The 24,193-nt window shown below is 42.1% G+C and overlaps 3 protein-coding genes across 4 annotated transcripts; all 3 read left to right on the top strand.

Annotated features, from left to right (window-relative positions):
* The first annotated feature begins 376 nt into the window (after nt 1-376).
* Nucleotides 377-5,436, top strand: LOC129717331 (uncharacterized). Its single transcript, XM_055667200.1, has 2 exons — nt 377-5,341; nt 5,422-5,436. Exons 1-2 carry the CDS (start codon nt 377-379, stop codon nt 5,434-5,436), a joined length of 4,980 nt encoding a protein of 1,659 aa, XP_055523175.1.
* Nucleotides 5,437-5,454: 18 nt separating this feature from the next.
* On the top strand, nt 5,455-6,975 carry LOC129732079 (uncharacterized). Of its 2 annotated transcripts, XM_055692590.1 has the most exons (3): nt 5,455-6,746; nt 6,806-6,880; nt 6,943-6,975. In XM_055692590.1, the coding sequence occupies exon 1, from the start codon at nt 5,567-5,569 to the stop codon at nt 6,383-6,385; it is 819 nt and encodes a 272-aa protein (XP_055548565.1). In that variant the 5' UTR covers nt 5,455-5,566; the 3' UTR covers nt 6,386-6,746; nt 6,806-6,880; nt 6,943-6,975. The 2 variants fall into 2 exon arrangements, with proteins under 2 accessions (XP_055548565.1, XP_055548556.1); XM_055692581.1 differs by having other exon boundaries at nt 5,455-6,880.
* Nucleotides 6,976-14,274: 7,299 nt separating this feature from the next.
* On the top strand, nt 14,275-17,602 carry LOC129722156 (wolframin). The gene is made up of 4 exons (XM_055675421.1): nt 14,275-14,479; nt 14,595-16,042; nt 16,098-16,798; nt 16,856-17,602. The coding sequence occupies exons 1-4, from the start codon at nt 14,395-14,397 to the stop codon at nt 17,307-17,309; spliced, it is 2,688 nt and encodes an 895-aa protein (XP_055531396.1). The 5' UTR covers nt 14,275-14,394; the 3' UTR covers nt 17,310-17,602.
* Nucleotides 17,603-24,193: the final 6,591 nt, after the last annotated feature.

Genomic DNA, 24,193 nt, shown 5'->3' with positions numbered 1-24,193 from the left:
AAAACTTACAGCTAAATTAGGAGATAAAAGCGACATAAAAGTTAAAACTAACATTAAGGTGCAGCACAGAGCACGTGAGTAATAAATAAAACATATACAATACTTGTGATTTCTAAAACCAGACTTAAACTAGGATTAACAATTAACCGTTGATGCGAAAGGCGTAAAAAGGCTAAATCTGCAAAGAGGGAATCACGAAACTAAAATTGTAAGTGATTCATACTAGAGTTAAGTTAAACCTTGATGTAAATCTCTCTGAATAAATTTTAGCTTTGATCTGCCACTGTAAGGCCGATTCAGGAACGGTTTCGCGTATTCAACGGAGTCCAAACAAAAAAATCAAAGAATTTTACCGCGTTGGACATAACCTCAAAAGATGGCTGAATCGAGATCCAGCAGTTGTATTATGTGTCAGGAAATCGACACAACCGATATGGTCCAGTGCGACGTTTGCGACCAGTGGGCGCATTTTAGCTGCGCTGGAGTAACCAGGAAAATAAAAGACTATCCGTGGAGTTGTCTGAAATGCAGTAACTCTCTGCAAGTGCCGTTGCAGAAAAAAGGTGCTGCTGCCGGCGGGGCAAAAAAGACCTCTACTGAAGGGAGAAAAAGTTCGCGCTGCGAAAGTGGTTCGGTGAGTAGTGCTGGCGCTACGTTTGAAGAGTCTTTGGATAAACTTAAAGAAGAGATGGAGGCCACTGAGAAGGCTATGGAGAACGAACGCATTCTGCGTACAAAACGACTCGAAATGGAACGTATGCTGAAAGAGAAACAGCTCCGTATGGAAAGAGAGTTTCGCGAGCTGGAACTGCAGCAAGAACAAGATTTGCAGGCATACCAGTTACAACAAGAACAGCATATACTGGATCAGCGTTTGGAAAGAGAGAAAGAATTTCTTGAAAGGCGGTTTAGAATGCGTGGAAAATTTGATACGGCGAAAATAAGACTTGAACAAAACTATGCCGATGCCATCGGAGAAGAAAGAGATGAAGATGTGGGTGGTGGCTCAGTCGCTGGAAGCGACGAAATATTCAGCCAAAAGGTGGAACAGTGGCTTGGTGCTCAAAGGTCCGTACGCTGTTTGGACAATCGGAGACTGCTTAATTCTACTGCCGCGTTGTCTGAACCAATAATCACGAACAGAAGAATAACCGGAAATGAAACGGGACTCAGAGGGGGTCGATTACAAGACTTTAATCGTGTTTCGAACCAGCATCAGCAGGGATACGGTGAGCAAAATGACCACGATAATGATTTGGTGCGGTTGAGTGCAGAGGAAAGAATGGCACTGACAGATTTCCGCATGGGACGTATGAGACGCGAAACGGTTTTGGAACCAGCAGGGCTTTCTCAAGCGCAAATTGCTGCTCGTCAATCAGTGGCCAAACAATTACCAGTGTTCAGGGGTGAAGCCGAGCTCTGGCCAATATTCATAAGTAGCTATGAGTACACTACTCAAGCATGTGGGTTTTCCAATCTAGACAATCTCAAGCGACTGCAGGACTGCTTGAGAAGAGATGCTCTCGAGGCCGTGAGAAGTCGGCTAGTTTTACCCGATTCGGTTCCCGATGTTATCCGCGACTTGCAAAATTTGTTTGGGAAACCGGAAAAACTATTGAAGACGTTGTTAGTTAAGGTACGCCAGGCCAAAGCGCCAAGAGCTGATCGTCTAGAGACGTTTCTACATTTTGGTATCACAGTTAAACAGCTGTGTGATCACTTAGAAGCCGCGAAACTTGTAGACCATTTGAACAACCCTATGTTGGTTCAGGAGCTGGTAGAAAAACTCCCCCCCAACTACAAGTTGGAATGGGTTCGCTTTAAACGGAACAAAACTGGTACCCCTCTTAGAGTGTTTACCGAATTCATGAACGGCATCGTATCAGATGTCTCCGAGGTCAGCGAATTTTCCGCATCTGATCTCACGGATCGAAACGAACGCTTTGATAAATCAAGGTCAAACAAAAGAGAGTTTGTTCACGTTCACAATTCGTCATCTAGCAAAGGGGAAAAGGTATTTACTACGAAAAACGAGACACCATCTGTGAAAAATGAAAAACCGTGTTGGGTATGTCGAAGAACCGATCACAAAATCAGATTTTGTGAAGACTTTCGCAAACTCAACGTTGCGGAGCGTGTGAAGATTGTCGAAAAATATAAATTGTGTGAGTTGTGTCTCAACAACCACGGAAAAAGTCGTTGCAACTTTAAAATACGTTGCAATTTGGCAGGCTGCCAAGGAAACCACCATCCTCTTTTACATAGTTGCGAAGAAGCCGTACAGATTATGGAAGCGCATTGTAACGCTCACAATCGCCTAAACCGTTCGATTATTTTCAGGATGCTGCCGGTAACACTGCTTTTTGGAAACCGAAAAATTGACATTCTTGCCTTTTTAGACGAAGGGTCGTCTATTACTCTTGTAGAAAATGCAATCGTAGACAAGTTAAAGGTGGCTGGTGTCGTCGAACCTCTAGTCGTCACGTGGACTGGAAACATGAAGCGTTACGAAAATGATTCCAGAAGAGTGAATTTGATGGTGTCCGCTAGGGGGTCTGCCGAAAAGTTTCTATTGCGAGAGGCACGCACGGTTGGAGAACTTATTCTGCCGAAGCAGGAGATACACTTTAACGAAATCTCAGCTCGGTACCCCCACCTGAAGGGCCTACCGGTCGCAGACTACTGTAAGGAAGAACCAAAAATGATGATCGGACTGGATAACATGCACGTGTTCGCTCCACTAGAGTCCAAAGTTGGTCAACCAGGTGAACCAATTGGAGTTCGATCGAAATTGGGCTGGACAGTATATGGCCCGGAGAAACGGCTTTCGTTAACTGGAGCGCTTGTAAACTTTCACAGTGTTGGAGCAGCAACCAATCAGGAGCTACACGACATGATACGCCAACAGTACATGCTGGAGGAAACCGGTGTCACACCAGCAGGAATGCCAGAGTCCGCTGAAGACTGTCGAGCGCGTGAACTTTTGAAAGCCACCACGATACGTGTAGGTGACCGTTTTGAAACGGGCCTCTTATGGCGCGATGAGGATATAGTTTTTCCAGATAGTTATCCTATGGCGATAAAACGGATGGAAGCGTTGGAGAGAAAATTATCGAAAAATGCCCAGTTGCGTGACAAAGTTATTCGCCAGATCGAGGAATATCAAGCTAAGGGCTATGCGCATAAATTAACGGAAGAAGAACTCACACGTACACATTCATCAGCAGTATGGTATTTACCACTGAACGTGGTTGTGAATCAGAAAAAAACAGGTAAAATACGGTTGGTTTGGGACGCAGCAGCATCGGTCAATGGAGTGTCGCTCAACAGTCAGCTGCTAAAAGGTCCTGACTTATTGACATCCCTAGTCGCAGTGCTTCAACGTTTTCGTCAACGATCTGTGGGATTTGGCGGAGATATCAAAGAGATGTTCCACCAGTATTTGATCAGAGCACAAGATAAGCAGGCGCAGCGGTTCGTATTTAGGTCCAGTAGAAGTGAAGCGCCGCAAAAATTTGTCATGGATGTTGGTACCTTTGGAGCAACGTGCTCCCCGTGTTCGGCGCAATATATAAAAAATTTGAACGCGGAGCAGTTTGCTGATCAGTACCCTGAAGCAGTAAGAGCAATTGTTGACAATCATTATGTTGACGACTACTTTGATAGCGTCGACACAGTGGAAGAAGCAGTACGACTAGCGAAAGAGGTGAAAATGATACACTCCCGAGGAGGTTTCGTTATACGGAACTGGGTATCCAACTCGATATCGTTCCTACGGCAGATGGGTGAGCGGAGCAATAAAGATGCGGTTCACTTTAATAAAGACAAAGAAACTGGAACTGAGAGGGTCCTAGGAATAATCTGGGAGCCAACCCAGGATGTGTTTTCATTCTCCACCACTCCACGAGAGGAATTAGTTGCTGCTTTAAATGGCACAGAAGCCCCTACCAAGAGGATGGTCCTCAGCTGCGTCATGGCCATGTTTGATCCTCTGGGGCTCCTGTCTCCATTCACTGTCCTGGGAAAGATGTTGGTACAAGATCTATGGAGAACAGGTTGCGGATGGGACGATAAAATCGAAACCGAATGTTTGGTAACCTGGACGCACTGGATCAAGTTGTTCCCAATAAATGCGGACTTACGAATAAGTAGAAGTTACTTTGGGAGAGCTCAATCCCATCAAGTACAGGATCTGCAGCTTCACATTTTCACTGATGCGGGGGAAAAAGCGTACGGCTGCGTGGCATATTTCCGTGCCATCATTGATGAGGAAAAAATTTGTACGCTAGTCATGAGTCGCACAAAGGTTGCTCCGCTGAAACAATTAAGCGTTCCCCGGCTAGAACTTCAAGCGGCGGTACTAGGAGCTAGACTGATGCGTACGGTTCAGGAGAACCATAGCTTCAACATCCAGCGAACATACCTCTGGACCGATTCACAGACAGTATTGTCCTGGATCAAGTCGGATCAGCGAAAATATAAACAGTTTGTGGGATTTCGCATTGGAGAGATTCTCAACAGCACAAAACTAATAGATTGGCGGTGGACACCAACGAGGTCGAACGAAGCCGACAGGCTGACGAAGTGGAGGCGGGATGTAGAGCTTAAATCGGAAAGTAACTGGTTCATGGGACCAAGTTTTCTGTATGAGGATGAGGAGAAATGGCCGCAACAATGCCAACCAGCCACCACGAGAGAAGAGCTACGGGCACAATTTTTGTTCCACGATATAGTTTTAGAGGACAGTCTGGTGGATGTTAATCGGTTCTCCAAATGGAATATTTTAGTGAGGACAATGGCATGCGTTCTCAGATTTGTTTCAAACTGCCGAAGACAAATGCAAGGTCTTCCGGTAGAGACGCTAAAGGCAACGAAGAAGCAAGCACAGATAATTTTGCCAGCAAAGTACCCGATAATTCGTTCACCGTTAAAGCAGAAGGAGTTCCAACAAGCCGAATGCCATTTATTACGTGCTTGTCAGGCCGAAGTGTTTGGAGACGAACTCAAAACTCTGATAAAAAATCGGAACCGCCCAGTGAATGAGTGGGTAGCGTTGGAAAAATCAAGTCCATTATATAAATTGACACCGCTCATCGATGAGAACGATATAATCCGGATGGAGGGTCGTACAGAGAAAGCCGAGTTCTGGCCATTTGATTTGCGTTTTCCAATAATTTTACCGAAAGAACATCGTGTCACAAAATTAATAGTTCTACATTATCACGTACGCTTCGGCCATGGGTACCGAGAGACGGTTAAAAATGAGATTCGTCAGCGTTTCCATATTCCTAAGGTTGGCTCGGTAGTACAAAAGGTTTCTAAAGAGTGTCAGGGGTGCAAGGTTCGCCGCAGTCGCCCGCAAGTTCCCCGGATGGCAGCTTTACCGGTGCAACGACTTCAACCTTTTCGTCGACCATTCAGTTTCGTTGGCATTGATTACCTGGGCCCGGTTAGCGTTTCTGTGTCTCGCCACAGTGAGAAACGTTGGATAGTCGTGTTTACTTGCTTCGTGACACGCGCTGTTCATTTGGAGGTGAGTGCAAACCTGACAACGCAGTCTTGTCTAATGGCTATTCATCGTTTCATGGCTCGCAGAGGGCCACCGCGAGAATTCTTTTCCGATAACGGGACCAATTTGAGAGGAGCCAGCAAGGAATTGATGAGACAAATCAACGATATCAACAGCGATTGTGCGGATGAATTGATCGACTCGCGCATGAAGTGGACTTTCAATCCACCTGCCGCCCCTCACATGGGCGGTGTTTGGGAGCGCTTAGTGAGGTCGGTCAAGGAAGTTTTGGACACCTTGAACGACGGAAAGCGGTTGACAGATGAAATTCTGCACACATCGGTGACGGCAGCTGAAGACCTAATTAACTCGAGGCCGCTAGTTTACGTTCCGCAAGAGGTGTCAGAAGCAGAAGCACTTACTTCTAATCACTTTCTGCGTGGTATTTCACCAAACGAGGCACAGATGATTTCACCTCCGCCACATACAGCGGAAACGTTGCGGGATGCGTACAAACGTTCGCAGGAGTTGGCACAAAATATGTGGGTACGATGGATTCGGGAATACGTTCCCTCATTGAACCAGCGAGTAAAGTGGCACGGAGAAACGAGAATGCTGAAAAAAGGGGACCTGGTTTACTTGGTCGAGGGATCTAAACGGAAATCTTGGGTGCGAGGAAGAATCGAAGAGGTCATAACAGCGAGTGACGGACGAGTACGGCAAGCATGGGTTAGAACGAGCAGCGGTTTGTTTCGGCGTGCTGTTGCGCAGTTAGCAGTGATCGAAATAGACGAGGCAGATGAAGGTAAAACCAGACCGGAAGTGACCCCCGGACCAGGTTTACGGGTCGGGGAAATGTTGAGAGCACTGCACTGAGCACAACGGCCGAGGAGCGCGTTCCCAGCGCCCCGTCAATGTCAGGAAATATGAGACGATAAAAATGGTAAACAAACAACATAGGCGAAAAAATACAGTTTAGGAGGAAGTTAAAGCGAGAGTTAGAAATAGAAGAAGATTATAAAGAGTGGATAAAACGTGGTTGATCGAGACAGTCGAAGAGCATCTAGCCGACGGTGGTTGGATTTACTTGATTAGGTGAGGGTGTATTTAATAATTAGCTCAATTAGTACGGTACAGGGTTAAATAAATATAATATATGGGTTAAAACTTACAGCTAAATTAGGAGATAAAAGCGACATAAAAGTTAAAACTAACATTAAGGTGCAGCACAGAGCACGTGAGTAATAAATAAAACATATACAATACTTGTGATTTCTAAAACCAGACTTAAACTAGGATTAACAATTAACCGTTGATGCGAAAGGCGTAAAAAGGCTAAATCTGCAAAGAGGGAATCACGAAACTAAAATTGTAAGTGATTCATACTAGAGTTAAGTTAAACCTTGATGTAAATCTCTCTGAATAAATTTTAGCTTTGATCTGCCACTGTAAGGCCGATTCAGGAACGGTTTCGCGTATTCAACGGAGTCCAAACAGTAGGTGTGATGTCAGATTTTTCATAAAAATAAAGTTTTCTAGGTCCCAGGGATTATATTTTTCTCTAATAATACAGGCATCCAACCTTTGCCGCACCTTACAACATATATATCATTAACTAGGCTTACTGCGGTTACGATTGATACCAACTAATCACCAACCGCGCCATATTGATCTTTTGAAACTTTTTATGATCTTGAAACGAAAATCGAATCGTCGTCTGACTAACAAGTAAATTGAACATCCAAAGTTGATTTTGATCTATCTCTGTATTGAAGAACACGGCTAGATTTTTTTTCTGAAAACCTGAGCTAAAACAATCCAATTCATTTTTGCTAACAATGAGATCATTTTTGTAAGCCCGTACTATTTTGATGGCACATAAATTTCAAGCGCCTGTGTTCTCAAAATGCACGACAAATTTTATTGCGCATATGCTTGAGAGCTACAAAACCTGCCAAAAACCCCTTTTAATTTCTTATCTTTTTACAATATCACCATCAAATGAAATCGATTGCACGATGATAACCAACACAGGTGAAACATTTCTCCCGCGACGAGATATTTCCTTATTAAAAAAAGTAGGAGGGTGGTATTCAAGACACGACCGCATGACGTTGACTACCGTATTCTTAAAAAAAAAAATATTCCATTGAAGCAAATAGTAGAGGGAATTGCAACGCTTCTTTTACAAAACTTCTGTAACAAAATTTCGAGGCTCCAAAAGGTACCAGTTTCCGATTATTCTCGTCCAGAATTCCAGCCATTTTAGTATTTTGCAGTAGCCATTTATTACTAACAGCCACCAGCATAACGGGTGAAACCGGCACGAGATGACCGGTACTATTTTGCCTTTCCTCCTTTTAGCTGCTAACACCGAGCGTCCGTATGTACCCGGTACGGTTTAATAATGAAACTGATGGGGTGAAATGTTCGAACGATACGTTTTATACCAAGGCTTCGTCAGATAATTAGAAAAAGGGAGGGGCTACATAGATGATGGAATGGTAGAGACAAATGTTTCTTGAAAGCTGCGCCGGCTGCTGTCGTAATATTAACACCAACACAAACATGCATTTTTGCAAGGTTTTTTCCGCTAGCAGCAGCATTTGGTAAAACAGAAAATTCAATTTGCCGCTTCTGTAACAAAATTTCGAGGCACCAAAAGGTGCCAGTTGCCGATTACATTGTTGTTTTCTGGTTAATCTACTAAAAGCCACCAGCATAACGGGTGAAACCGGCACGAGATGACCGGTACTATTTTGTCTTTCCTCCTTTCAGCTGCTAACACCTAGCGCTGTCGTGAAATTAACATCAACATAAACATGCATTTTTGCAAGGTTTTTTCCGCTAGCAACAGCAATTGTAAAACATAAAATTCAACTAACCGCTTCTATTATAAAACTGCTAGGCACCAAAAGGTGCCAGTTGCCGATTTCTTGTTTACTGGTTTCCGTCCAGAATTCCAGCCATTTTAGTATTTTGCAGTAGCCACCAGCATCACGGGTCAAACCGGCACGAGATGACCGGTACTATTTTGTTTTTCCTCCTTTTAGCTGCTAACACCGAGCGTCCGTATGTATCCGGTACGGTTTAATAATGAAACTGATGGGGTGAAAGGCTCGAACGATACGTTTTATACCAAGGCTTCGTCAGATAATTAGAAAAAGGGAGGGGCTACATAGATGATGGAATGGTAGAGACAAATGTTTCTTGAAATCTGCGCCGGCCGCTGTCGTAATATTAACACCAACACAAACATGCATTTTTGCAAGGTTTTTTCCGCTAGCAGCAGTATTTGGTAAAACAGAAAATTCAATTAGCCGCTTCTGTACCAAAATTTCGAGGCACCAAAAGGTGCCAGTTGCCGATTATAGTTTCCTGGTTAGTCCGTCCAGAATTCCAGCCATTTAAGTGTTTTGCAGTAGCCATTTACTACTTAAGCCACCAGCATTACGGGTGAAACCGGCACGAGATGACCGGTACTATTTTGTATTTCCTCCTTTCAGCTGCCATCACCTAGCGTCCGCATGTCACTGGTGCGGTTTTGGAATCAGAATGATGGGGCGCCGGCCGCTGTCGTAAAATTAACACCAACAAAAAGATGCATATTTGCAAGGTTTTTTCCGCTAGCAGCAGCATAAACATCGGAAACAGAAAGTGACAATAACAATAACAACAAAGTCAGATCGATTGTATCCGTTAGTGTCGACTGTGCTTGGGAAGAGAGGTAGTGATTGGCTGCGCGGTATGATTTAGACAATCGATATAAATTACCAATTTTTCAATAGTGTATCTCAAACAATAGTTTGTTTTTGTTACATAAATTTAACCGTAAAAGAATTTCTGATCGATTGATGCCAAAACCTCGAAAACCTGATTATAGATGACTGCAAAATAAGCGCTCAAAACCTGACCACTTTTCTCTGGTTTTCCCTGGTTGAATTACTAGATTTTTAAATTCAGGGGCCTAACTTCGATATAGACGTTAGTCAACGTCAAAAAAAAGTGACGTGATGTTCTGGTGTGTGTGCAGGAACGGCACAACAAATCAACTTATTACGGTTGCTGTCAAGCAATGAAAAGTACAATTGGACTTATTGTGGCAAGTAGCAGAGCGCAATAATGCAACCAAACTTATTGCGCTCTTAAAGAGGTAATGCCAGCTGCTTATAGTATGCGGTACTCTTTCCATGTGCACATGGTTTTAAAGCAGTTTTATTGCCATTCTTATAATTGCTTCAATAAGCTTGGCAAGGGTGGGCCACCTGGCTGTAAAGCAAACTCACAGCGGTTATCAGAAGGTTATGATAGTATTTCTAGTTTTAACAGCAATTTTGCGAAATTGGTCATGAAAACCGCTAAAAGAATGCAATACGACTTAAATTGTTACTTGGGAAGAACAGAGTGGCGAGCACAAATACATGAGGTTGAGTTTAGATGAGCATGCTGACCGGTTCGGTGTTCGCAAGACTTTGGGGCCCCCTTGAGTGGTGGGCCTGGTGCGGACCGCACCAACCGCAACCCCGTAGCTACGCTACTGCCCAGTTGTCTTCCCGTAGGTTGTAACCACCAAAAACATGTACACTATCTTTTTTACGCGGCTTTTGAAGTAGAATACTTCTCTCAGGAAGTTCGGCTACATAGGGATGTGAAATGAAAATCTAAAACCGAAAAAAGTGAAAAATATGTCCAATTTCAAATGCTAATAAATCGGCTAGTTTTCGATGGATTCCCTTCGGTTTTGCAGCAATCGATTAGAAAATCTTCTAAGATTCCTACCAAATGCAGGAAATTGCAATTTTATTATTCAAACTATTGTACTATTGAAAATTGTCAAGCCTTGTCAAAACACAAAATTCGACCTCTGATTGGTCGTTATACGATTGCTTTTCCAAGCACGGTCGACAGAGTTATAGACCTAGTAAATTGGGAATGCATTTTTTGGCCTATATAAGAACCTGCATCTGCCTAAACCATTCATTAGGGACGAATGACCGTTTAAGGTTAAAGTCCCTTCAAAAGAAATCAATCAATAAACCAGTCATAGTAGTTTTGAATGCGGGCCGAGATGGTCTTCACTCAGCAGAAGAGGTAGCGGATAGCAGCAACGTTGATAGCTGCAGCAGATTTCGGCAGCGACAGGGGCAGTATCATCAGCTGCGGTAGGTACAGTGGCACCTACTTCATCAAAAAGAAGTTGCCTTCGTGTGGCAGCAGCAGCTGTAATGGCAGAGCCAGCTGGTGCAGTGGCACTTCCTCTAGTAAAAAGCTACCTTCGTCCGTAGCGGGCAGCATCAGTAGTAGGTACATCAGCCGGCAGTGAAAAGCTCTGCCATATTTTGGCAAAACACAACCTTTTTATGAATACTGGCTATCGATCTGCTGTATCTAGTTTTTAGTGTGAAAACAGCTTTCCAATGTTGTCTGTGTGGCTTGAACCTAACTTTTGGGGTATCACAAAGATCTGATAAACATTTCATCAGATATTAAATTGAACAACTGAAGTTTGAAGAACACAAATGAATATTTGAAGTGTTAATATTTTCTCGTTTTGCGCTATAATCCAAAATCAATTATCTTCATCTAAATGCATACTCTGACTATTATAACGTGTTTGCGTCGCTTAGTGTTTGGCTACGGTTATGCAGAATGCAAATAACGGCGCGATGCGATTCGGCAAGACGAAATGTGTTGAAATGTATAGCTCTACTTCGCCGTAAAAAGAGCGGTACATTTCACCACGGCAAAGCAAATCGCATCGCGCCGTCATTCGCGTTCTGCATTACCGTAGCCTTTGTTCCGTTCCTGTTTAATGATGCCGTATTAAATGTGCATATTACATTTCGGTAGCACTTCATAAACTTCATTCAAAATATCAAACAAAGAGAAATTACAATACTGCCAATGAACGGTCAACGTTTATTTACTAGAAAAAGCAGCCGGGTTATCTTTCTTGTAAAAGTATTCTACTTCAACCTTGCGGTCGTGGCTTTGAACACAACCCTCCTGTGATTTTTTAGCATGATTTTTTTGCAATAACACGAATTACCGGACAGTGTCCATTCACCGTGAGGGTTCCATTCACTGCTGACTTTTCACTTGAAAAGTTATTTATCCTATAACAAAACATACTTAACGAAAAACAATTTTCCCAATTCTCCAGAAAAGCGTTGCTGAAGTATCGGCGAAAATATTTCTGAAAGTGTGTTTTGTTATGGAAAAAAAATAACTTCTAAGTGAAAAGTGAGCGGTAAATGGAACCCTCACGGTGAATGGACACTGTACGGTATTTTGACACGTATTTTATTAACGGTTGCAAAGATTATTTTTACGCGGTATCAAACATTGGCGTAACTAAGGAATAATCCCAAGTAGGCTAATTTTTTATGCAAAAACGGTACAGCATTTTTTTTACTTTTTGTATTTCTCGTGTTATCCGGTTTCAGTACTGCAACAGTAGCTGGAGGAAGTCGACAAAAAATTATCGAATATCTGCTCTACTGTTCTCATTCTTTTTCATTTCTGGTAAATATTCGTTTTGTGGTGATATGAACTGAAGTCTATAGTTGAAATCACTCACCGGAATCGGTGATTCCTTCAATTGCAATCAGGAGAACAAAATTCCAAACGATCCGGAAAAAGGTCCGCTTTTGGATTTTGGCAGCTGTTTGTTGATGAAATTAAACGCGCGTTATTAGAGATAAGTAACTTTTCAACTACGTACACTAGGAAACGTGTAAAGCCGTGTAAAGTTGCTTTGCCGATTACGTGCAGCATCATGTCCCGATTCTTGGTCACGGATGAAAAGTGCATTCAGTATTATGAATCTAGCTCAGTGCTGGATTCTGCCGGTGATTTTTTTGCCAGTTTTTTTACGCAGGGGTGATGCAACGAAACTCTAATTGTGATCGATCACTCCTCGCAACTTTGAATCAAAACAAAAACATTGCTTTTGTGTACAGCTGCTGAGAAGTTTCGTTTCGTTCAATAATGTAATGTTTCCAGTTGTGGGTTGTTTAGCTATATCAGTTTTTTATACAGGGTGTTAGGTAGCTCACATAAAATCCTTTAAGGGGTGATAGAGGACCCTTTTTGATGAAAAAAATCCTTCTACGCATATGGTCAAAATTCAACTAGTGCAGAGTTATACACTTTTTCCAGTTTTCGGTTATGTTTGCCTTAAACGAGATCTATCACAAGAAATATGATAGCTAGCACAATTCTGTTGGTTTCTTTGGGAAGCTGAGAAAATTTCATAATCAATAGTGCTTTAAAAACGCCAAACTAGAGAAAAAAAAGAGGCACTTAGAAAGAAACAAATTTGAAATCGAATGTTTTTTGAGAACTGAAATGCAATTTTCTCTCTGAAATGTGTGATAAACGTGGGTTTTGTTGTTATCCAAATTAAACATTGAAGTCTACTCTACAAGTTGTTCTTTGACACCAAGCACCCAACTCTCTTAGTTTAGCTGCTATTTCACTTTAAAAGCAATAAACTGCGTCTTCATTCAACGACGCGTCTACGTTAACCGAGCCATTGGCATCTCTATTCCGAGTAACGGTGAATGACAATGAACGCATGTCCTGGGCCCAAATTCATTTGTGCCCACTGTCAGCTGTTAGATAAAGGTGTATGAAAAGTGGCGGTGATATGTTATCTCGTTTACACACACGCTGAGATGTTGGCCCTTGAAACTTGGCGCGCTACCTGACGTAAACACAGTGAAGCAGGAAATTTTCTCAGCTTTCCAACGAAATGAACAGAAATAAGCTAGCTATTACATTTCTTGTGATAGACCTCGTTAATGTTTTTTTCATCAAATAGGGCCCTCTATCACTCCTTAAAGGATTTTAAGTGAGCTACCTACACTCAAAATATTTTTCACGTTATAATTACCGGGAAAGTTATGTGAATATTTTCCACTGTCATTTTCACGTAGATTTTACGGGATTGTCATTTGAGTTCATCATGATCTGATGAGATGATTTATCCTGTGAATCTTATTCAGTAGACATATGCGTTTCATGTGATTTTCACGTAGAATTCAACTACCGGTAAAGTGAAAAGCATTAGACTAACTGATAGCTACTACGTTTTATAAAACGTATAAATTTCGATTGTGGTTTTCCAAATTTTTAATAGAGAAATTAGATTTCAGAATTTTTCGAAATATGTTGCTAGATAAATCGCACGGGCATGCAAAATTTCCAATTCGAAAATGGATTGAGTGCCATAAAAACTGACAAATAATAAGACATTCACCGTCGATAATTACTGTTAGCTGCTACTGTTTATGTTCAGGTAACTCCTGGATCTTTGAACTAAATCTGTGCAAAATCTGTAAACTAAAGATTTCATGTCGAATTCTTATGGTTTTTCTAAATCTCACTCATTGGCAACCCATCGAGTAAATCAATTTTATGTTTAGAGACCGAATTACACAACAGCCTCGCCATTTTGATTCGTGTATATTTTCGCACGAAGAGTTCATTCTGTTTGACGTTGCCAAATTCACGTAGATACTACGTGATAAAACATAGTATGCATGTGATTTTCACGTAGATGTTATGTTAGTCACATAAATCATGCAAAATGACGGAAAATGAATAAGTACAGGAAATTTCACGTAACAATAATGTGAAAAATATTTTGAGTGTAACACCCTGTTTATAAACATATCTAACTCGTGAGTTAAATTCATCATCCACCGCATACTTTCGCAGCGCTGCTATCACATAAATGCATTTCTAAAAAATTATCGCAGGAACGCTAAAAACAGACCGGTGGTATTGTGAAAGTTTGTTATTTTTTGTGCAACAAAAAGGTTTCTAGGCTAGTAGTGCTGATTAAACTTATAAAAAATTTTGATAAAACTAAATGTACAATGGCCAGTTGGGCGAATCGCCCCCCAATCAAAGATACCACAAACAATAACCCGACTTCAGCAAGAAAAAAGTGGAACCTTGAAGGTAAATTCACATATGGTTAACAAATTATGCACGGAACCTGTTCCTGCGTAAAGGATGATCTCATTCATTGTTCGTTCTGAAATTACACTTTGAACATCTGCGTTTTCTTTCGCAGATAAGAAATCTCTACGCAACTTAAAATATCATTTTGCGGAGGATGGCTGCTCGGAGGTTCAGTACACACTGGCCAAACAGTTGCTCGAGGAGAACGCGGAAGCAGATCCAGCCCATAATCATGCCCAGGGTGTACATTGGTTACTGCGAGCTGCTCAGCAAGGGCATGAACAGGCTATAGTTATGTTGACCGAATGCTATCAAACCGGACGAGGAATAAACGAAATGAATGAGGAGGATGTACGATCCTGTCTGGCGATGAGTCCAGGAGAGCGATCAGCTCGTAGAGCGGCCCAAGAATTGTTTGCTTCCCTTTCGAACGGCGAAGAATATGTGACAGCTGCTCAGCTGGAAAAGCGAATGCGTGAGATTTACAAGCTGGATAAAAAACGAAAACGAACCCGCCCGGATGGTGCGGAAGCTGGTGAGATTCGAATGGAAGCCAGTCCCGATAGGTGCGGTAATCGACTAAATCGAAGAACCAGCCAGTTTCAACAGATGAACCACATTTCCGAAGCGAATTTGCTGTCGGCTGCCGTCAACTACTCGAATGGAAGGCTGCCCTTCGTGGGGAATGCTTTAATTCTATCCGTTCCTAATCCGCAAAGCCTAGATCATGTACCTTGCTTCCACAGGCCATTCTTTCATCCCATCATGTTCTTTTCACTGCTTTATCATCGTCTCTTGACAATGCTGGCTTCGTTCCCTGGCTCTGGATTTTCCGGGATTCAGTTGGTTTTAGTTATGATAGCGTATTCGTTATTTGCTAGCGATAATCTGTTTACTCTAGTTCCCGTTGGAGCGTACTACATTAGCATAATTGTCATGGTGCTGTGCAGCTTCAAAATGTTGAAATCTAAACATGAATTCATCGATTTCCGTATGTGGTCGGGATTGTTTCTGCGCTACGGCGATGAGCACCTAAATACGGACGATTCCGAGAATCAGTACCTGCGTAACAACCTTCGACCCTATCTGTACTTCTTCATCGCATTTTTCACAAATGTTATGCTGCATCCGAACATCAACGATCAGTGGTTACCGTTCTCGGAAATTACGGTAGTCTCCTTTGTTTTGACCTTCGTCACGATGTTGGCTTTCATGTACACCGCATCAGAGCGTACCTTTCCGGATCCTATGATTTTGTTCTCGTTTGGGTTGAACGTGCTGGCTAAGTATCCATACGAGATGGACTCGGTAGTGACAACCGGCTGGCGCTTCCTGGATCTCAAGGTGCCCGCTTTTTCGACATTCGTAATTGGCAATGGAATTGAATTCTGTCTGAATTGCCGTGCGTTGCTTTATCTGATAATACCGCTGTTTCTCGCGCTGATTGCACGTCGGCACGGCTGGCGGGGTGTGTACCAGTACCTAATACCGCACTGCGTTACCTTAGCTTGGTTGCAGATCTGCATTATCAGCTCACAATCGGCAACCATGTTTGGACTGGTAAGTTCTACGATTTTTATTCACTGCTTGCTCTTAAAATAAAACTCTTTTTTAGGTGCGTGGTGCTCTCGGACTGTCAGGATTGCTGCTGTTTTTGCCACTGTTCGGAATTGTAACCTTACTGATTCCCGTTTTTGCCACTATCGAATGGCTGTCCCTAACCGATTCCACCGTTCGCTTGTGGTCATCAATCAGTGCCGCCATCATTGCAATTTTGATCTCATTCTATATGGCCGCATCGCGACGTACGGAAAAGTACATTACATTCCTGCAAATAGCAATCTGCGTCATAGCGACCATCTTTCTGACGTTACCCCACATGATGTCCAACTTTGAAACGCTTCACTCGTCAGAAGCAGCCGGATTGTACGACTCTAGTACCGCAAGCTCACAGTCCAAAAGTCAACCAATGCCACCGATGGGTCTGAGCTGGGAGTCCTACTATAAGTTTTGTCATCAGCCGGCTTGGGATAGGTTGGGTAACAAAATTCGCACTCAGCTGCGATGTGCTCATCTGGACGGAACGGCCGTCCGTTGGGAGGGTAGCGTAGTCGATCTGGAAATTGCCACACGGCGTAATCTGCGAGCGGATTTGATACATAGTTACTTGCCTCGATTCCTGGCCAACCGTATTGCCTGTTTCTATGGCGAACGGGTAGAACCGTTGTGCGGTCCAACGGAGGAGCAGCAGCACTGCGAAGAAATGAACAGCTTCATGCAGCAGCACACGCGTTGCCACCTGGACAAGTGGAACACGTATGAAGAATTGTTTTGTTGAGTAAATGTACACATCAATTTTTATTTTTCTTGTAGCTACGAATACGAAATAAAGGTGCGCATGCCATCGCTAGGATTATTAACGAAACCAGCCGAAGTGACGCTGCGGGCAGTGCACGCATTCGGCAACTTTACGCAGAGTCTCAATAACAGCGATCGAATTTGGTTCATCGGGATTTTGCGAAACTTTCTTAACCCTACCGCCACTGCTCAAACCGACCAGCCGGCAGGGGGCAGCGATTTTGATGATCTGCACATCGATGTTGGTGGTGCTGGTGGCGGCAGATCCGATCGCAGCAATATGCGGCTGGGAAGGAAGAACCCCCTGATAGAGGTGCTCTCGATCGGCTGCATTCACTGCCAAAATCCGGAGCTGACAACGATTCACGTGTCGGATGGTTTGAAGGTTAACGCCCGGATGCGGGATCTGCTGCGCGGTATCAAGTATTTGTTGAATGTCATCTTTAATCCACTTGTTATTTTCAAGTAGAAAAGCTGCTGTACTGAGGGAAAAAAATTATCCCGATTTTTTATGTTTGTTTGCGTTTTTCAATGTATAACTACAAATCCCTACTCGCCAGTATAGTCGCATTTAATGAACGAAAGTAAATAATCTGAACTGCGTGCTGGACGGGAAAAAATAGCTGTGAACAAGTTAACAAATATCAGATAACAGGCTGAGATTCTACTACTGAACGGGAATTATTTGCTTTTTTTTTATTTCTTGAGATAGATGATAGTCATGATAGATTTTAAATAAATTCCACTGCTAATGTACTGAAATTGGACGGTTTTTTTTATGTAAGAAAGCTTTTACTTCTCCCATATAGATAACTAGAGTACTAAGATTTAGTGGTCGATATAGTAGCGCATGATAGTGCAATGAAACATTTGTTGTGTTTGGGAAAAAAACACTTCAATTGTTTCGATGCATTATGCACTAAGCAATATGTGTTTTTATCTCTAATATTTATTTAGGCCCAACCGCGAAGCATAACGGGGCCGAATATCTTTTGGGGTAGGGAAAAGCCAGCTTGAGTAGAGCCTGTATCCCGACTGCTCCTCCTCAAACAGGCATAAAAACCCTCTCATCTTTTCTCTTTCAAAAATACATGTCATTTAAGCCTACGACTAACATTAACATCAAAGTTTTTCTCTTTATAACTAAATACTAATCCTTACTACTATTCGTTGAGGGTGATGGTTCCTTATCTCTTTGAAATCAAAACTTATATCTAAGTTCGGTGGATCATGTCTCTCAAAAAGAAGCGATGATTCATGTTTCTATAAAAAAGATGAACGAGAGAAAGAAGAAAAAAAAAACAGAATTAGTGTGAAACTTTTTAAGATTGTTGTGTTGGGAGAAATTAGGAAAGAAAGCATAGAGATAATCAAATTCGATACTTGATATCTCTTAAAAAGTCGTAAATGGGTATTACAAGCGCGGGGTTGCGGCTAGCAAGCACATCCCGTACTTGCATTGTAAACGTCACTTTCTGTTTCCGGAGAGAATCTATAAGCTTGGCCCTTGCTCTGTGGTAATTAGGGCACACGAAGACTATGTGGTCAATATCTTCGTACCCTCCACATTCGCACAGATTACTATCGACTAAGTTTATTCGATAGAGGTGTGCGTTTGCAACATAGTGATTGGACATTAGGCGCGAAATAACTCGAATGAAATCACGAGTTAAATCTAACCCTTTGAACCAAGCTTTTGTAGACACTTTGGGCGAGATCGAGTGCATCCATCGCCCAAGGTCGTCTTTATCCCACTTTTCCTGCCAGTTTTCCAGAGCCAGTTGTCGGGGCAGATGAAAATACTCGGTATGGGTGATCGGTCTATCAAATATATCTCCTTCTATGGCACCCCTTTTTGCTAATAAATCAGTTTCTTCATTGCCTGGGATTGAGCAATGAGAGGGGACCCACACAAAGCAGATAATGAAAGACCGATGAACCAGCACTTCTAATATCCGTCTAATTTCCGGAAGGAAATAGGACGGGTGCTTGACCGGTTTAATCGATCGGAGAGCTTCGATAGAACTGAGGCTGTCCGAGAAGATGAAGTAATTGTCTGGTGTCTTGAGCTCGATAATTCGCAGCGAATTGTGTATGGCAGCTAATTCAGCTACGTATAAGGAGCAGGGCTGTGCCAGGTTGCGAGATATGCGATGATCTGTGTTGAAAACGCCATATCCGGATTGTCCATCCATCTCAGATCCGTCCATGAAAAAGGAATTCTGTTTTGGGAGGTGGCCAAATTTTGCCGAAAATATTGATGGCACAACTGTTGGTTTGAGGTGATCGGGAATTCCATGGATTTCTTGTTTCATCGTCAAATCAAATACAACAGAAGAATTGTTGAGCGATCTTGAAATCTCATGGGATGGAGCAACAACCGAAGGGTTTATGTCCATGGACATGAACCGCTGGTATACTGACATAGAGGGTTTCTGAACAACTTCCAAACATTTCTCATAGTTCGCAATAAGCATTGGATTTGCGATTTCCGATCTGATGAGGAAACGAAAAGCCAACTCAAACAGCCTCTCTTTGAGTGGTAGTATTCCAGCTATGACCTCTAGGGACATGGTATGTGTCGACTGCATGCAGCCTAGAGCGATACGCAAACAACGGTATTGTATCCTCTCGAGTTTCAGCATGTGTGAAGCTGCGACACCTCTGAAGCATATGCTGCCGTATTCTATTACGGGCAGAATCGTGGTTTGATAGAGTCGTATCAAATCCTCTGGATGGGCTCCCCATGATGTTTCTGTTACCATTCGAAGGAAATTGATCCTTGGTTGGCATCTTTGCTTCAGGTAATTGACATGTTTTTCCCATGTGCACTTAGAGTCATACCATACTCCGAGATATTTGAAGCTAGGTGACTGAGTGATGGGTCTTCCGGACAGAACTAGCTCAAAACGAGATGGTGGTCGCTTTTTTGAAAAGACTACCATCTCCGTTTTTTCAAGCGAGAACTCGATTCCAAGACAACTGGCCCAAACGGTCAGATTGTCGAGCGTGTTTTGCAGGCTGTTCTTCATGTCTGCGGCTAGAGACGCCGTGACTGAAACTACACAGTCGTCAGCTAACTGGCGCATCGTGCAGCCGTCCGTCAAGCATGTGTCGATGTCACTGATGTAGAAGTTGTACAACAGCGGACTCAGACAAGAGCCTTGGGGGAGACCCATGTAGCTTGTTCGTGTTATTGTTGAAGAACCGTGGTTGAAAAGTAAATGCTTTTCAGACAGCAGGTTGATCAAAAAATTAGTCAATATAGGGGAGAATCCTCTTTGATGCAGTTTCTCGGAGAGAAGTTCGATTGAAACTGAATCAAATGCGCCTGTGATATTCAGGAAAACCGAGGTCATTTTTTGTTTGCTACCAAGAGCCATTTCCGCTTCTGTGGCTAGCAATGCCAGGCAATCGTTAGGGCCCTTGCCCCTACGAAAGCCGAACTGGGTCTCTGATAGTTGGTTAGTTGACTCTGCCCAGTTGCCAAGTCTACGAAGGATCATTTTTTCAAGCAATTTGCGTATGCATGAGAGCATCGCAATCGGCCTATACGAGCGGTGATCTGCGGCAGGTCTATCTGGCTTTTTGATTGCGATAATCTTAACCTGTCTCCAAGCTTCCGGGATCATATTGTTCCTGATAAGCTTATTAAACAGTTTAAGAAATCGTATCTTGGCCGAGTCCGGCAGGTTTTTCATCAAATTAAATTTGATCCTGTCCGGTCCTGCAGCCTTGTTCTTGCAAGACGCGAGGGCAATTGAAAACTCCAATATGGTAAATTCTGGTTCTTCAAAAGCCGTTGTATCGCTGAATTTTTGCTGTGATGGGACAGCGTCTGGGCATACCTTTTTTGCGAAATCATAGATCCAACGTTCAGAGTATTCATTTGCCTCATTACTGTCGGACCTATTGCGCATTTTTCGAGCCGTATTCCAGAGATAGCTCATAGAAGCATCTCTGGGTAACGTGCTTATGAAACTTTGCCAGTATGATCTTTTTTTCAGTTTGTGCAGCTTAGACTGTTTTATTTCCAGCTCCCTAAACTGATCATAAAGCTCAATTGAACCACCATCCCTGAATGCTATGTATGATGCTTTTAGAGCTTTTTTCATCTCGGTGCATTCTTTGTCCCACCATTGCTTGTTGGGACGAATTTTCAACTTGTTCTCAGGGGCAGGTCTCTTCTGAGATTGCAACGCGCTATCTAGCACTAATGTTGCAAGGAAGTTGTATTCGTCGGATGGAGAAAGCTCATCCGTTGTTTCGAGACCCTGGGATATTGTGTACGAGAATTTTTCCCAATCAATATTCCGGGTAAGATCATACTCTACTTCGACTGTGGTAGCAGAATGGAGCCTGCTCATAATCGAAATACTGATTGGCAAATGGTCGCTACCGTGGGGATCATGAATAATCTCCCATTTGCAGTCCAAAGCCATTGAGGAGGAACACATCGACAAGTCTAATGTGCTCTCTCGTATTGGAGGCCTTGCAATTCTCGTAGCTAACCCAGGTATGTTCAATAAGGTCATATCGAAGTCATCGAGAAAGCTTTCAATAAGAACAGCGCGGCTATCATCCCTGGATGCGCCCCACGCCGTACCGTGAGAATTGAAATCTCCCAGGATGAGGCGTGGAGTCGGAAGAAGTTCCGTTATTTGCGACAGCTGCAACCGGTTAATAACCGCTCTAGGCGGAATGTAGACTGATGCGACAGTGAGGCCCTCCCCAGCAATTGTTATATGGCAAGCAACAATTTCTATTGCATCAATTGCTGGGAGAGGAATACGGAAGAATGGGTAGCATTTTTTGATACCAAGGAGCACTCCGCCATAAGAGTTTCCTCGGTCTAAACGGATTATATTGAAGTCTTGAACGGCTAGTGTCGTATCAGTTGACAACCATGTTTCAGATAGCGCGAAAATATCGCATTTGCTATCGTGAAGCAGGAGTTTAAATTTATCTAATTTGGGGATCAAGCTTCTACAGTTCCATTGTATGATCCTTGTTGTCGATTCGTCACTTCGGCTGTCTGAATTAGACATCGAAGGATACGAACGCGAGGAGGGGCCATTTGGTGCTTAGTTGCTTACCCAACATGCAAATTGTTGGAAGCCAAGCCGAAATCATACTCTTGAGGGAATCAGATAGACCAAAAGTGGTAAATATCCATTCAACGATCATTTTGAATGAGATACGTCCATAAGTGGTCGGTATTTCAGATTCCGATGACTGTGTTTTGGCGGAAGCAGATTGTTTTTCTGGTAATTTGGGAAACTCTTTATCGAAATTGTTAGCCTCGGCGTTAAGTTTGAATCCTGGAGGTGATGATTTTGCGTTGTTTTGCTTAGGAGGGGTTCCTCTTGGAGTGTCTGTAAGCGTCTTTTTCTGCTCTTTTCTAGGAAGTTTAGGAGAGGACGCGTTGGGCCGTTTTCGCACTGCTCCGCTTGACGGAAGCGGTTGATATGTCTCTTCATCATCATTGGATTCGTCATTTTCCAAGCTGGAGTATGGATTTTCCTGTTGCTGTAAGGCAGTCTTTAGCATCTGTGCGAATGACTGCTTACAGCGTTGCTTGGTCGCTTTTTTCAACGCTTCTGAGCGTGATTTATATGTTGGGCACGCTTCTGTTTTATGTGGTTCACCTCCACATAGACAGCATTTCACGTGCTGTTCGCTACAAGTGTGGTTAATCTCGGAGATTTCACCACACTTGGAGCACTTAGATTTCTTATTGCAGTGGGTTTTCGTATGCCCTAACTGCAAACAGTTCGTACACGTCATGACTTTCGGAAAAAAAAGTCTTACGGGTAGTCGAAGCTTGTGGAGCTCGACAAAATCCGGGAGTACTTTTCCCTCAAAAGTGACTCTAAACAAGTCATTTGGGGAATATTTGCCCGTATTATCCTTGGAATACATTCTCCTGCATTCAAGGTACGTGAAATTTCGGTTTTCGAATTTTTTTTTTTTGATGCCAAATGACTCAAAAACGCATGAAACGTCGAGAATTGGTGTCATCTGAAATTTTTTTTTTTTGCAAAAATTTACTCTCTGGGACTTAGTCGTTTTTTCAATTGTGGGAGGCGAAGTTCAAAATGTTTAGAATTTATCTTTTGAAATTGATCACTAGTCTCTCGAAATAGCTTGTATAATGATATACCCTATAACTAGCACCGAATACATTATGTTTCATTAGGGTGGTTCATTTATTCGGCATAGGGTGGTTCATAATATTGTGAAAAATGAGTATAAAATAAAAAAAAAGCACTTCGGTTCGTTTGATTGGTGTGACTTCTTCGACAAAGCTGTAATGTTGATAATAATTCGGCCTTTCCAAAAAAATTACATTAAAAAAATTATTCGTTCAAAAGTTAGAAGAAAGATTAGAAATTATTTATTTAAAAGGGCTCATTTTTTAAAAACTTGATTTTTTAAATAAACCCCACGAAAGATTACCAAAACAATGAAACCAGTCCGATCATATAGAAATCAAAAAAAATAAGTTATCATTTTTTGAAAAAAAAAAAAGGTTTTTGAAAAAAAAATTATTCTCAATTATTTTTTTCAAAGGCATATTTTTTTTTTTGAAAGGACAAAATATTATCTACAACTTTGCCGACGGTTTATTTGATTGGCATAGTATATCTGGCCAAGTTGTAGATAATAACTTCGTTCCTCCAAAAAAATGTACCCTGAAAAAAAAAATAAATTTAAAATATATAACTTTTTTTCTGATTTCTCCATGGCCGGTTTCGTTGTTCAGGAAAACTTTCGTAGTTTTTATTAAAAAAATTGGTTTTTTAAATAGGCTGTTTTCTTTCTTTTATTTTTTTTAAATTAGTAATTTGTTTTCAGAGTGTATATTTTTTTTAAAAAACAAAACTATTATCTACAACTTTGCCGAAGATGTTACACCGCTCAAACGAACCGTGTTGGCTCTAAATTTTTTTGTAATCATCAATACCTATCCGAAGTAGCATTTTCCAATAGCTTTTCAAAAATGAGTTGTGTTTCAATAAATTAAACCAATAGCACAAAATGGCATCTTTTGCCTATAAAAACGTCTATGCAAAGTTTCAGCCAATGGGCTCGTTCACATTCTGATGATGTAAACTTGACAAAAAATGTATGGTCGAACTGTCAAAACGACGCAAGCCCAAAAACAACGAGTCAAATGTGTTGCATATCTGATTGAGATCCCTATACTCTCATTATCACTGAATAACACCGATACAGTCTTTTGTCCGATTATATAATCCAGAGCACTGTGTTTTCAATCAAGTGTTGGCAAAGGACATTATTGTGGTAAATAAAACGAATGAATTGTCTGGTACAACATTCGAAAAACGA

This window comes from Wyeomyia smithii, chromosome 1 (assembly GCF_029784165.1).
Source record: "Wyeomyia smithii strain HCP4-BCI-WySm-NY-G18 chromosome 1, ASM2978416v1, whole genome shotgun sequence".
NCBI classification, from domain to species: domain Eukaryota; kingdom Metazoa; phylum Arthropoda; class Insecta; order Diptera; family Culicidae; genus Wyeomyia; species Wyeomyia smithii.
The sequence above is the reverse complement of the archived record's forward strand: the minus strand, read 5'-3'. Positions and strand labels throughout refer to the sequence as shown.